Consider the following 13218-nt stretch of genomic DNA (forward strand, 5'->3'; position numbering starts at 1 on the left):
TCCCCGGACGGAAGATTTCCCTTGTCCTCACTGTAGTGCGATCTTGGAGTTGGTATATTTAAGTTGCGGGGGGTGTGGGAGGTGCAGGGCGCTTGCCCCCCTGCATACACATGTTTTAGTGTGTTGGGTGGTGTTTTGTGGGGGTTCACAATTTCGAGATTCCAAGATCTCGAGATTCTGAACTTGGTATTCTGAAACTCGAGATTTTGGGATTTCGAATTTATTGTGAACATATATATATATATATATATATATATATATATATATATATATATATATATATATATATATATATATATATTAAAATAGAATGTATGCACATAGAAGCAGAGTGTATGGTATTTCAGTGAACATGCACCTAGAGAAGGACAACAGAGCGTAACTAAAACAGTCAAACCCTTACCCATCAGAACTCCCAGATGGACTTTAACAGCTCACCTAGCAATGCATTCCAGGATAGACTTTCAAAAAGAACTGAATCAGGCATTGCCTTATATAACTGAGGATGAATATTCACAAATCCTCATTCATCAAGCTCCCTGCAACTGTGGGACGAGTTTTAATGAGTCCGTAAGTGTGACACATCTGCTACAATACATCTGATTGCATGTGGTTGGCCATTTAATGTACGATTGTAGCTTAGAATGAGTCTCTTGCATATAAACTGTATTCGCACTACACGGGCACACACACACATGCATACAATCGCACACATATAGACATGAAACTATATATGTGTGTTTGTGTGTGTGTATATATATATATATATATATATATATATGTACGTATATAGATTATATTAACTGTGTGTATATATTAAAAATAGATCTTTTACCATCTATAGCATGATGTTCTTTAACAGTATAATGTAATAACAGCTGTGAATGAAAAAAATTTGCTGTGATGCAACTTATATAGATTTAACTTCAGCATTTGAAAGAGTCATACACAAAACACTAATCATTAAGTAAGAACAACTAGGAATTGATGTACTCTTGATAAGATGGATAGCTGCATGGCTTACAAATAGGATATGGCAAGTATCATACAGCAGTTGGACAGGTGAAATTTTTGTTTACAGCCATGGTGTCCCACAGGTAAGTGTCCAAGGCTCTTATTTGTTTAGATTGCATCTTTCAGACCTATCGTTTTCATATGAGGTGTTCTGCAGTCTGTATGCAGATGCCTGAAACTGAGTAAACTGATTACATGTGTTACAGACAGGGCATGTCTGAAAAAGAACTTGAATAAATTGACCCTTTGGGCACTGGAGAATAATATGCTGATAAATACATCAAAAACTAAGCATGTGAGATTTGGGAGCCATAAACTGAAAGGTATGTAATACAGCACACAGTGATTGAAACTGTAGATTTATGTAAGGACATGGGTAGATCGTCCTTTGAGTTTTTCTAATCATATCAACCAATTGGTTAATGATAGTTATAGACCTATAGGTTGTATAAAAAGATTTATAAAATCTAGGAACTCAGAAGTGATGAAGTAATTGTTTTTTAATTACATTAGACCCAAACTTGAGTATAGAATAACCGTATGAAAACCTTGTAAGAAAACAAGCATGAGTAAACTTGAAAGAGTACAGCGGAAGTATACCAAGGGCATCCATGGATATGAAAATGTAAATTATTATGAAAGACTAAAATATCTGAACTTGGTACAACATTTCTTACAAAAATCTTGCGTTCTCCATTGCTGTAAAAAAAAAAAAAAGACTTATACTAATGGAAAAAGTCCGGGCAACCGGACTTTTTCCATTAGTATAAGTCTTTGGTCAGTGTGCACGTTGTATATCAATCAGCGTGCACATTTTAGAATATTAATGGGGGGGGGGGTCATTGTATAATTAGTGTTTTTTTAATGGCTACAGAATATGGCATTGTATTCAGTAACTGGTAAGGACAACAAAGGTATAAAGTGGTGGCGTTCTCCATGGAGTGAGTAGACATACCGTTTAAAATTTGGCTACAGAATAATATTTCCTAACTTTGGTAAGTAGACATAGCTGTCATTTTTTAGGATTTTACTGCCTCTTCTGTAATCACAGTGTATGCCCTTTTGGCTACTCTAACAGTGCTTACATGTAGGTGCAGTCATGAAGATGTACTTCAGAGTGATATTACTTGCAGCAGTGCAGATCATCTGATGTCACCTAGGTAAATTTTTTTCAGAATGTTTCAGTGAAGGGTTTATGTGAGTGTGTGTACCTACAAAAATCTTTTGTATCATCTTTGTACAGTTATTTTATTGGTTCATTAGAAAGGATTAAAATGTAATGTGTTTTATTGGTTATCTGGAAGTGTAACTTGTTTCATTTCTTAAATTCAGAATGTAAGTACTGCTAGCACAATTTGGAATGAAGTGTAAAAATTGTAATCTAAATGTCTTTACCATGACAAAAGCTTCTAATTGTTTTTCACCTACAGAAGGCCTGAATGCAGAATACGCAAAAGGACAAACCATGGAAGGAGTGGCTGTGGCAATAGAGGAACCTCAGGGTAAGAACAGAGTATATTCTGTAACATTAACAGAGCAGAGTGGGTATTTAGAGAAATGGCTGCTTGTTAGCATCTACATTACCTGCTCCAAGTAGTAAAAATTTGGAGGAGTTAGGGAATAACACCTGGCACTAAGCCCAACCCCTGACCACATCCTGACATGCAACCACAACAAATAGCCAGTCGCTTTAATTCATATTTCATAGACACCATAGCCAAAATTACAGCGACTTTCTCCCTTCCACTCCCAGACATTTCTACATCCTCACCATCCCCTTCACCACAAAAGTCCACCCCTTTACCCTGCTCCACTACTCCCAACAACTTCTCTCTTCAATCAAATAGCACACAACAAACCTCTCACCCATCTCCACCTCTTTGATTAAAAAAATATTGTTAAAACTAAAACCATGCTCAAACTCAGCAGATAAGACTCCTGCTAAATTTCTAAAACTCGCTGCCGATTCAGTGGCATACCCTATAAGCATCCTAATAAATAGATCCCCTCAGTAAGCCTATGTCCTCAATTTATGGAAAAAAAGCCATCATCTTACCACTTCACAAAGGTGGCCCATCCACTGATATCTCCAATTCTCGTCCCATTGCTATACTATCTCCAAAATTCTTGAAAAATGTGTACAAAAGCAACTCTTAAAATATCTACTGAAAAACAGCATCCTTTCCTCTACACGACATGGGTTCTGCCCTGGCCATAGCACATCTACTGCACTTATCTTCTTCCTTAACAAAATCACCAAAGCTCGTGATTCAAGTAACATAGTGTCAACCATTTTTCTGGACTTATCAAAAGCATTCAACACTATCTCCCACCATACCTCCTCTCCCAGTTGTCTGCCTAACTCCCCATTCTGTTAACTAGTTCAAGAGCTATCTCACAAACTGAGAGCATGCAGTCAAATGGCATAACTCCATCTCTCCATTTCTGCACAATCCAATAGGGGTACCTCAGGGCTCTGTCCTAGGTCCTCTCTTGTTTAATATCTTCATTAGTAACCTGAACCATATTATTCAGCATGGGTCCCTAATCCAGTACGCCGATAACTGTACTATAGTCTGCTGTGCTAAAACCCTGGATAGCCTACAAAAATCCACCCAAGCATCATTTACTGCAGTTGAAAAATAGCTTCACAAAAAACATCTCCTTAAATCCAAAAAATTCCAAACTGATGATATTCCCTCCCTAGAAAAATACCCCTACCAACAATTGTAACCTTGAAATTTACTCAATTGAGATTGAGTTAGTAACCCATACTAAATTACTGGGAGTAATAATCGATGAAAACCTCAAATTTGACCTTCACATTCAGAACTGTGTAAGTAAAACCCACAAAAACTTGGAGTTCTCTACCAGCATAGTAAATTCCTCTCTCTCCCAACCAAACAAACTCTATCGTCATCATACCTCCTACCCTCACTAACCTATGGCACCCATTACTACTAAATCTACAGTCCTCACTACTCACAAAATTGGAATCTTGCCATAACAAGATAGCAAAATTCGTTACCAACAATCACCATTCTGCACACCACTGTCTAGCCCTCAAAACAATTGCAATGGCTGGAACTCCTCCACTCCCTACTTCTCCTACAGCTTACAGGTACAGACAAGCTAATATTCAAGCCCCAGGACTGCCCTGTTCTGAACTCTCTAATTACCCTCTATAACCCTGCTAGGTCCCTACGATCCGAAAACAAATTCCTCCTCCAAGTTCATAAACCCAAGTTACTAGTAGGACAAGTACTATACTCTTGGATAATAGCCAAAGCCTGGAACAACCTCCCTCCCTTTATCTGCTCCCAACAATGGCATTCTACATTTAAAAAGGAATTACACCTTTATTTTCTATCCAAATGGATATGCAAGTGTTCCACTACTGACTGCGCCATAATCTAATTCTCCCAAGTATTCAGATATACATACTCTAGCCTATTCTAATACTGCAAACTTCTAACTCCAACTGACTCTAACTTGCCCCAAAGCTACCTACCCGTATCTCTACAAAACACTTCCCTGACACACTCTCCCTAGCACTTAAGCCTCCCCTTCCTCACCCATTCCCTCCTCATCAGTCTGTTCTCCTCTCTATCTATCTCTCTCTCTCTCTCTCTCTCTTTTCCCTTCCTTGTTATTTCTCTTCCAAAAATTATATCTACTTGTAAATATTGTAAATACTACATCATCTTATGTTTGTCACAACCAAAGCACAAGTGTTCTATGGGTACTTGCGTATTATCGCAACCACATTGCAAACCGCTCGATAGTAAGTAAGAAGTGATAGTTTTTCACAGTTGTTCAGTTTCTGAGAAAGTTTTCTAATTAATTTCGACTACAATATTAACTACTGACTATTTTGGGTGATTTCAATAATAAAAGATGCGACTTTGCATATAACCAAGACCATCAGCCCCAACTGTCAGAATTTCGGTACAAACTACTCAACCCACGTTGTGTTGATGTGCAGTGTGTGTGGTTGTAAGTGTTGAGATCCATCTCATTTTAAATATTGTCAAAATAAAAATACATTTGCAGGCTGAATCTACATTGGGTGTTTTATAAATTAATTACTGCTGTGCTGTACCTAGGTAAAGTAAAAAGAAAGAAACACAAGACAGATACCACCGTCAGCAAGCAAGGCACCATAACAACTGCAGTCACTGATGTAACAGTACTATAGCTGGTTTCTGCAATTCTTCGCATACCTCTCAATGTGTTACTAGATGAAATCAGTGGAAATTGTAAAATAATTGTGGGTCAAACTCCCCAAAAATAGGGCCAGATGTTAACACATTGCTGTTTCAAACTGTCTTACAAACTGGACGCCTGTCCAGAGCTACTGGTACTTACATATTATTGAGTGGGTTGAAAGTGGTAAAATATGTGGTCTTTCATTGCCCATACAGCTAAATGTGTTGAAATAAAAGTCACTGTAATAGCAGACATTTCAGTAACACACTTGCCAAGTAACTTTGCCAACATATGTCGGCAGAAGAAGGGCTTGGAAATGAGCTGCTTCTCATGCAATGGCTGTGGTTGCGATAATATGCAAGTACCGTTCTATGTAATTACTCTGTAACATTCAACACCCTCGTGTTTCTTTGTTGTTCCTGTATTGCTACAGTCAGAAAACTTTTAACCTCTGTATTCACTTTTTAACATCCACTTGTAATTTTCTGTTGTTACTTCTCTCTTGTTATTTTCAAATTTGATACAATGTTATATCTATAATTAACTGCATGGAGCTTTTCTCCCTGGGCCACCACTGAAAATGGGCTTCTAAGCCCAGTGGACTTTCCCGGTAAACAAAAGACAATAAATAAAAATAAATAAATGTTTTAATGGTTAAAGTGTTTACCTCAAAGACACGAGATACATGGTTTGAGTCTCACCTTTGAAAAGAAATTGGCTAGACTTAAAATGACCTGCAAGGACAGCTATCCTATTACTTACCTGTGAACGTCTGCCTTTCCATACAGTTCACATTTATTATTGCTGACTGTACATGGGCTGATGTCAGTGAAGGCTGCTAGTAATACACAAACAGAATGTTGCATGTCTACAGAATCCTATGCTCAAACACTGTGGCACACAGTTTTCTTATTGCGTTTTTATATTCAGCCAGGCACATGAGGAACTGTGTTTTGTATTAGGTAGCCTTAGTCTTAAAAATCAGCCATGGTGGCAGCAACTATGTAGCCACTTCTAATGCCACATTGATGTTACTCAGACCTTAGCTGCAGCCATGTATGAGGAAATGCATTGTTACCATGAAATTATCAAGTATTGTGTCATTTGGAGACAGTGTCAGAAGAATGACACTGAGGTAAACTGGATTTGTTAAATTATTTTGTGCCACAGTATAGCCTTTCTTGGTTATGTATTTCAATACAAAGAGAAACACTTTTAATTTCTCTTATGGAAACTGATTATGTAATAGAAGTAAGATGTGTTGCTTTAGAAAGTCAGCCTATGATAAAGCTACTCACTCTTTTGCAATCACCACAATTTACCCCACATGGTGGACCTACTCACACAACAGAAGGGAACACTCATTCATCCTCACCTACAGATGTTATGTCTAACACTCTGGGTGATCAACTTTTACTTCCCTTCAGACACCACTATTCTGAGGACATACTTTCAGTCCTGACGGAGGCGAGGAAACCTACTACAAGGAGATCATACATGTGAAAAAGGGAAAGTTTCTCCAAGTCGTGTCTCCAGAGGGATCCCTTTCAAGCGGATACCCCTCTAGTCCTCACCCATGTGTGTGAACTTCTCAAGGCAGGCCTTTTGTACTCCTCAGTGAAAGTCCACCTATCTGCAATTTCTGCCTGCTTACCCCTAGAACCCCCTCTACTAGCCACGTTAGATGTTAAATTATTCCTGAAAGGGGTCTTGCACATCAGACCACCAAGAAAGCTTGTCCCACCCCCTTGGGACTTAAACTTTATTGTAGAAAAACTCACACTGCCTACTTTCGAGCCAACCAGTTCTGCAACACTTCAAATGTGCACATGGAAGACTGTTTTGCTGGTGGCCCTTACCTTTGTTAGAAGGGTGTCAGAGTTACAAGCTCTCATGGCCTGCCTACCCACCCTTCTTTCATGCCAAAGGTGGTCAATGAACTGTCCTTAAACCAGTCCATTCACCTTCTCCTCTCCCACTAATGACAGTGAGAGGAAACTGCATTCCCTGGACTTTCATAGGGAACTAAGGTTTTATTTAGACAAAACTAAATCAATCAGAAAATCCAAACAATTATTTTTATCCTTCCACCCCAGGGCCCTGGGTAATGCAGTCTACAAACAAACCATCTCCTGATGGATCAGAAAAACTGTCTGCTTCTGCTACTCCCACCATGGCAAGGACCTACTTAAGGGGGTAAGAGCTCACTCTACCAGGCCGTGGCATCTTCCAAAGCCTTCCTCAAAGGCCTGGACACAGCCACCTGGTCCACTATACATACCTTTACCAGACACTACAAATTGGACCATGTCTCAAGAGTCAGGGCAGGGTTTCCACCTTCCTAAGCTCTGGCACTCTCCCACACTAAGAATACTGCAACGTAGAATAATTGTGTAAAATCTTACCATAACCATAGATATCCTTCTATTCCATGTTGCAGTATTCCTTCACTCCGTCCTGCCCCCCTTCATTCCTATTGACCTGTCTAAAGGGCACACTAGAGCACCACCTAGACTACAGTCAGACTTGCCAACAAGTGGCAGTTCACACTTCTTGTGGACATCATTTTGCTCTTTGTACTCAACTGTCCGACTGGGCAATTAAGTTCTGTGGTCTGTGCGTGCAGAAATCACATTTAAGGTCCCTGGTTTATGGCCCTGTGTGTGACACCCCACGCACCTGCAGCAACCAGGCTTAAGCTTTTGTATAGGAGCCGATGTTCGGGTCTCCTCAGTCAGAGTATCCCACACTTAAGAATACTGCAACATGGAAGAGAAGGACATCAATGGTTACAGTAAGATTTTACACAGCTATTCCTTCAGGGCATTTGAGTTAACAAAGTCAAGGAACTTTTGCACTAGTGAGTTAGGGCTAGAGTAGGTTTCCCAGTTGATGGTGGGATAATTGAAATCCCCCATGACCAGAGTATTTGGCAATATTTGGATTGACTCGTTTGGTCAAGTTGGCCTCATGCACATCATAATCCATGGAGGGGGATCTATTACTAGCTATAACCTGAATGGGGGGGGGGTCTTACCCATAGTAATCTGGACATGAAGTAACTCCATGGAGTTGTCTAGTCTTACTAATCAGGAAATGAATTTATCTCCAATATAGATAGAAACACAGCCTCCTTTGGTTCTCACATATTTTTTTTTGCGGTCTGAAGGTATGGAAGGCATTGTAGCCTTGCAAGACTGGGGTACTGTCTGAGGCCTTGAACTGGTTTCTGAGACTGCACAGACATCTACATCCTCCAGCGATAGAAGTGCTTCCAGGGTATGCAGTTTTTCATTTAAGCTCATAGCGTTTAGCAGCATAACCCTTATATTGTTAAGGTTGGCAATTTTGTTTTTGAAACCTTGCCTAAAAAAGGCACTGTTGGGGAGGCAAGAGCCTTTGCCAGCAGCTGAATGCCTAGGGGTGCCAGGTGCAGACGGTCTTGGGCAAAGCAAGCAAGGTTCATCAACCATGTCATCCCAAGCTGACAATCTGGATCCCCTTTGAATGATACCAAAACTGAGCCAGTTATTGAAATAGATCATTTTTTGTTTATAGTGTGGCATAATTCTAGGTGACGGTTATATGCTGCTCAAGGCTAGGGGCATACCTGCCTGGGACATGCACTGAGATCTCAGTCATGTTTCTCTTCATACAGTCCAGTGAGGTACATCTCTGGTCATTCTTCCAACATGAGCTGTGGTACTTGTTGCTGAGAAACCTGAGTGCATGTGTGATCTGACATATCCAGGCACCAGTCAGGCAGCTGGCCATGACTTTCTCCTTATCTAACCCAGTGAATGGGACATCATGTGTGTCACTATGGAGTCTCCAATGCCAAGAAAAACATTTTTTTTGAGTGTTATGCCTTAAGGGCTTGCTAGGTAAGATACTGGTATCCGGCTGTAAATACTAATTCCTGGCTGCATGATTGAACTGACACACATTGTTTGGGGGGGGGGGTGCTGACCCACTTCTCCAGATCTGCTTAATCTGTGCATATTCATAGATTCATTCAAGTTCCAAGGCAGTGTCAGTCCATGGATTAGAATCATCTTAACAGTGCCCACCTTCATATGGCATCTCCTACCCCCAGAAGGGCAAACAGGTCTTGTCCAGGATGAATTTGAGTGCCCACCCAATCAGGGTCTCCTCAAAGGAAGTGAGGATGTTACTGTTTTATATGTAATGGAAGATCATGTAAAAGAGTAATAACTCAGCCCAGAAGTTAGTAGTTTATTGGCCATTTTGGGCTAATTTCTATCTCTTTCATTTCCCTACTATAAAAACTGTGTTTGCATGGTGTTGTGCACCAGGCAGTGCCAGTTAGCTATGGTTAAATTATTCCCAGCTCCACTAAGTCTCCTGTTCAGTTTTTCCCTTGAAACTAGTTTAACTCTCAACCTAAGCACTCAAAAACCATCTTTACAGCCCAGCACTTGCTCAGACCTAATAGCTAGCACTAATATACCCTGACACTGCCCAGCAGGGCAAGGCTCTTTATTCACCCCTCACCAACCAAGCAACTAAGAAGCTCACCCTACTATTCAGGCATGACCAAAGGGCAACTTCAGGTGCACTCTCCAGTCCAGCTGGTGATTCTGGGTATGCTGACGCAATGTTACAACTGCCTCAGGTACACAGACAACCCTCTCCTCCTACCACAAAACACTGACATATGCCAGAGATGCAATTATACAGCCAAACTGGAAGCTAAGCTGTCTCCACCCAAGACTGGAACAGACAGTCAAGAGGAGAAGGTTAACACTTGCACCACAACTCCAGCCGCACACAGATCTACTAAAACAGCACTGGCAAAAAATACACATAAATACACAAAATCATACTCGGAGGCTCTAAGTAAAAACCTGCAAAAGCATCAGAGACCTCCAAAGCAGACACCCAAAAAACCTGCACTTTCTGTCACAAACCAGACAGCACATAAAACACAAAATCAGTGTGCCACACAATCACAGCCCTTAAGGCGAAATAACATACCTAACACGCTAGTAATAGGTGATTCTATAGTCAGGCATACTGACGTCCCACTCACTAGGCTGGACAAGCAGGAGGTTACTTTTTAGCTGCCTGCCGAGAGCCAGGATCCGCTACATAACACAAGCACTCAGGTCACTCCAGAACAAGTACAAATATGACTCTGTCATTGCTCATGTTGGTGTGAATGACCTGAGACATACCTCCCTGGACTACATGAAGAGAGACATGGAAGAGCTCTCTGAACATGTAGCCCAGGCTGGTATGACCCTGACCCTGAGTAGCATCCTGCCCTCACCAAGAATGATACCTCAGTATAAAGAAAAAGTGATCAATTTCAACAATTGGCTAAGCTTCTGGTGTAATTCAAAGGTGATCCAGTGTCTGTCAGCATGGGACGACATGCTTGACAAGTCGCGTTGCATCGCAAGAGACTGCTTGCACCTGTCACCCCTAGGCTTTTGAATACTGGCCAAGGCTCTTGCTGCCCCCATAGTGCCTTTTTTAGGCAAGGCTCAAAAGTCAAACCCACCTCTGTAAATAGCACAATTAACAAAAAACTGAGGGTTATGCTACTCAATGCCAGGAGTTTAAATCTCAAAATGCACGTGCTCGAAGCACTCCTCAGTGTGGAGAACATCGACATCTGTGCAGTAACCAAAACCTGGTTCAAGGCTCCAGAGAGCACCCCAGCACTACTGGGCTACAACTCATACCACACATTTTGGCCACAGAACACAGACCGAAACACAAAAGGAGGGGGTTTATCCATATTCATCAAGGATACCTACACCTCCAGGTTAGTGGCGCAGCATGGTACCTGAGATCATCCATGTGCAATTAACATCGGGCAAATCTGCAATGTATATTGTGGCCTGCTACAGATCACCCTGCATGACCCAGGACCACCACTCCACCTTTCTGAAGACACTGGAAAACATGAAGGTCCTACCAAACACCCTGATATTGGGCGATTTCAAGTACCCTACCATTCACTGGGAAAACTGCTAGAGTACAAATTGCCAGGCCCAGCGCTTCCTGGAATTCATCAACTCAAATGCCCTGGATCAGCTGGTAAACTCCCCTACCAGAGGTGAAAACATATTGGACCTCGTCATTATCAACATGGGCGACAGGTGTTCCACACCGGAGGTCAACCCATTACTGGTTAGATCAGACCATAAACTAATCACTCTGGATGTCCACACCCCACCACCCCCAACTAAGGAAACCACAGTAAAAAACTTTCCCAAAGCAAACTTCACCTTGCTTAAGACAGAGGTGGTAAGTTTCACAGCCCCCACGCTAAAGGATAACGCTGCCCAAGATGCAGAAACCTTTACAAATGCACTCTGAGCATCTACAAGGATGCATGGATCATGCCATCCCTAGCAAAACCAAGACTCACTCCTCTAAGAGAAGGAAACCAATTTGGTGGACCCCTGCAATAAACAGGCTATACAGTAGAAGGAGGAAACTAGTTCAGAAAAAAAGGAAAGACATCCCTGATCAGAATCAGTAAGAAACAGGTCCCTCATGAAATCATCCAAGGCTAACTTCGAAAGAAAAATAGCCAAGGATTCAAAAGATAACCACAAAGCCTTCTTTAGCTATGTTACGAATCTAAGTGGCAACTCACAGATATGCACTGAACTAGTGCAAAATAGCACAAAATATACTGAACCTACTGATACTGCCAACATCCTGGCAGATAGATTCAGTGCAAACTTCACCCCCCTCTCACCTCCAAAAGGGCCCACAACAATACCAGAAAAGTGTAGTGTCCCAAAAATCACAGAAGCACAGGTGAAAATAGCCCTTTCAAAAGTCAAAAACACAGCATCAGTGGGACCAGATGGTGCCCCAGGCTGCATCTTGCATGAACTACAGAACAAATTAACCTCCCACCTAAACACGCTGTTCAACCTCAGCCTCTCCACTGGCTACGTGCCCATAGAATGGCGCACAGCAACAGTTATTCCCCTCCACAAAGGAGGGGCCACAACTGACCCTGGTAACTATCGCCCCATAAGCCTGACGAGCCTGGTCTGCAAAGCTATGGAGTGCATCATCATGGAACTCATTAACAAAGGCATTGGGAACCTCCAAGCACTTGACCCGACCCAGTTCGGCTTTGTTAAGGGCAGATCATGTAAACTCAACCTGGTGGACTTCTTCGAGACAGTCACCAAGTCCATAGACGAGGGAAAGGTGGTTCACACAGCCTACCTTGACCTTGCCAAGGCTTTCGACACCATTCCCCACTCGGGTATTACAGAAAAACTCACCAGCCTGAACATAAACCCCCCCTACATCACGAGATGGGTTGCCAACTGGCTTACAGACAGAACTCACACAGTAAGAATAGCTGGCTCCAGGTCCGACTCTAAACCAGTCACAAGTGGTGTCCCGCAAGGCTCAGTCCTGGGACCCCTATTGTTCGGCATATACTTCTCAGAAGTACAGGCAAACACAGGAGGACTATGGCTAACCAAGTTCGCTGATGACTTCAAACTGGGAGCCATAATTGACTCTTCGGCTGACACGGACATCCTCCATAAGGGCCTTACTGAGACGGACACCTGGTGTCAAAGTCATGGCCTCAAGCTAAATGTCAAAAAAGCATAGTCATCTCATTTAGGAAAAACAAAACACCCATGAATTACCACATAGGTGGCAGCCGCCTTAATACAGAAGAGGTAATAAGATATCTGGGGGCCCAGGTAGATAGTAATCTCTCCTTTGACAATCATATTGTCATAGTAGTTAGAAAATCCTTTTATATGGCCCATCTAATTACTAAAGGGTTCGCATCTAGAAATAAAGAGGTTGTAGTGCCCCTCTACTCGTCATTCATTAGACCCATCATAGAGTACAATGTCCCATTTGGGATGTACCTCACAAGACACTTCTAACAGCTGGAAAGACCACAAAAGTACCTCACCAAGAGGATTACTAGTCTCAAACTTATGTCCTATGCAGCCCGACTGAAAAAACTCC

At 41.8% G+C, this 13218-nt stretch overlaps 1 protein-coding gene across 1 annotated transcript in view; it reads left to right on the top strand.

Annotated features, from left to right (window-relative positions):
• CD99L2 (CD99 molecule like 2) overlaps positions 1-13218 on the top strand; it is a gene marked incomplete in the record, with an annotated part of 1047726 nt that overhangs the window by 975792 nt on the left and 58716 nt on the right. The window contains 1 exon segment of the mRNA XM_044057164.1: positions 2445-2516. Within this exon segment, the coding sequence (XP_043913099.1) occupies positions 2445-2516 (72 nt within the window).

This window comes from Protopterus annectens, chromosome 15.part0, assembly GCF_019279795.1.
Source record: "Protopterus annectens isolate FY-2018-M chromosome 15.part0, PAN1.0, whole genome shotgun sequence".
In the NCBI taxonomy this organism is placed as follows: domain Eukaryota; kingdom Metazoa; phylum Chordata; order Ceratodontiformes; family Protopteridae; genus Protopterus; species Protopterus annectens.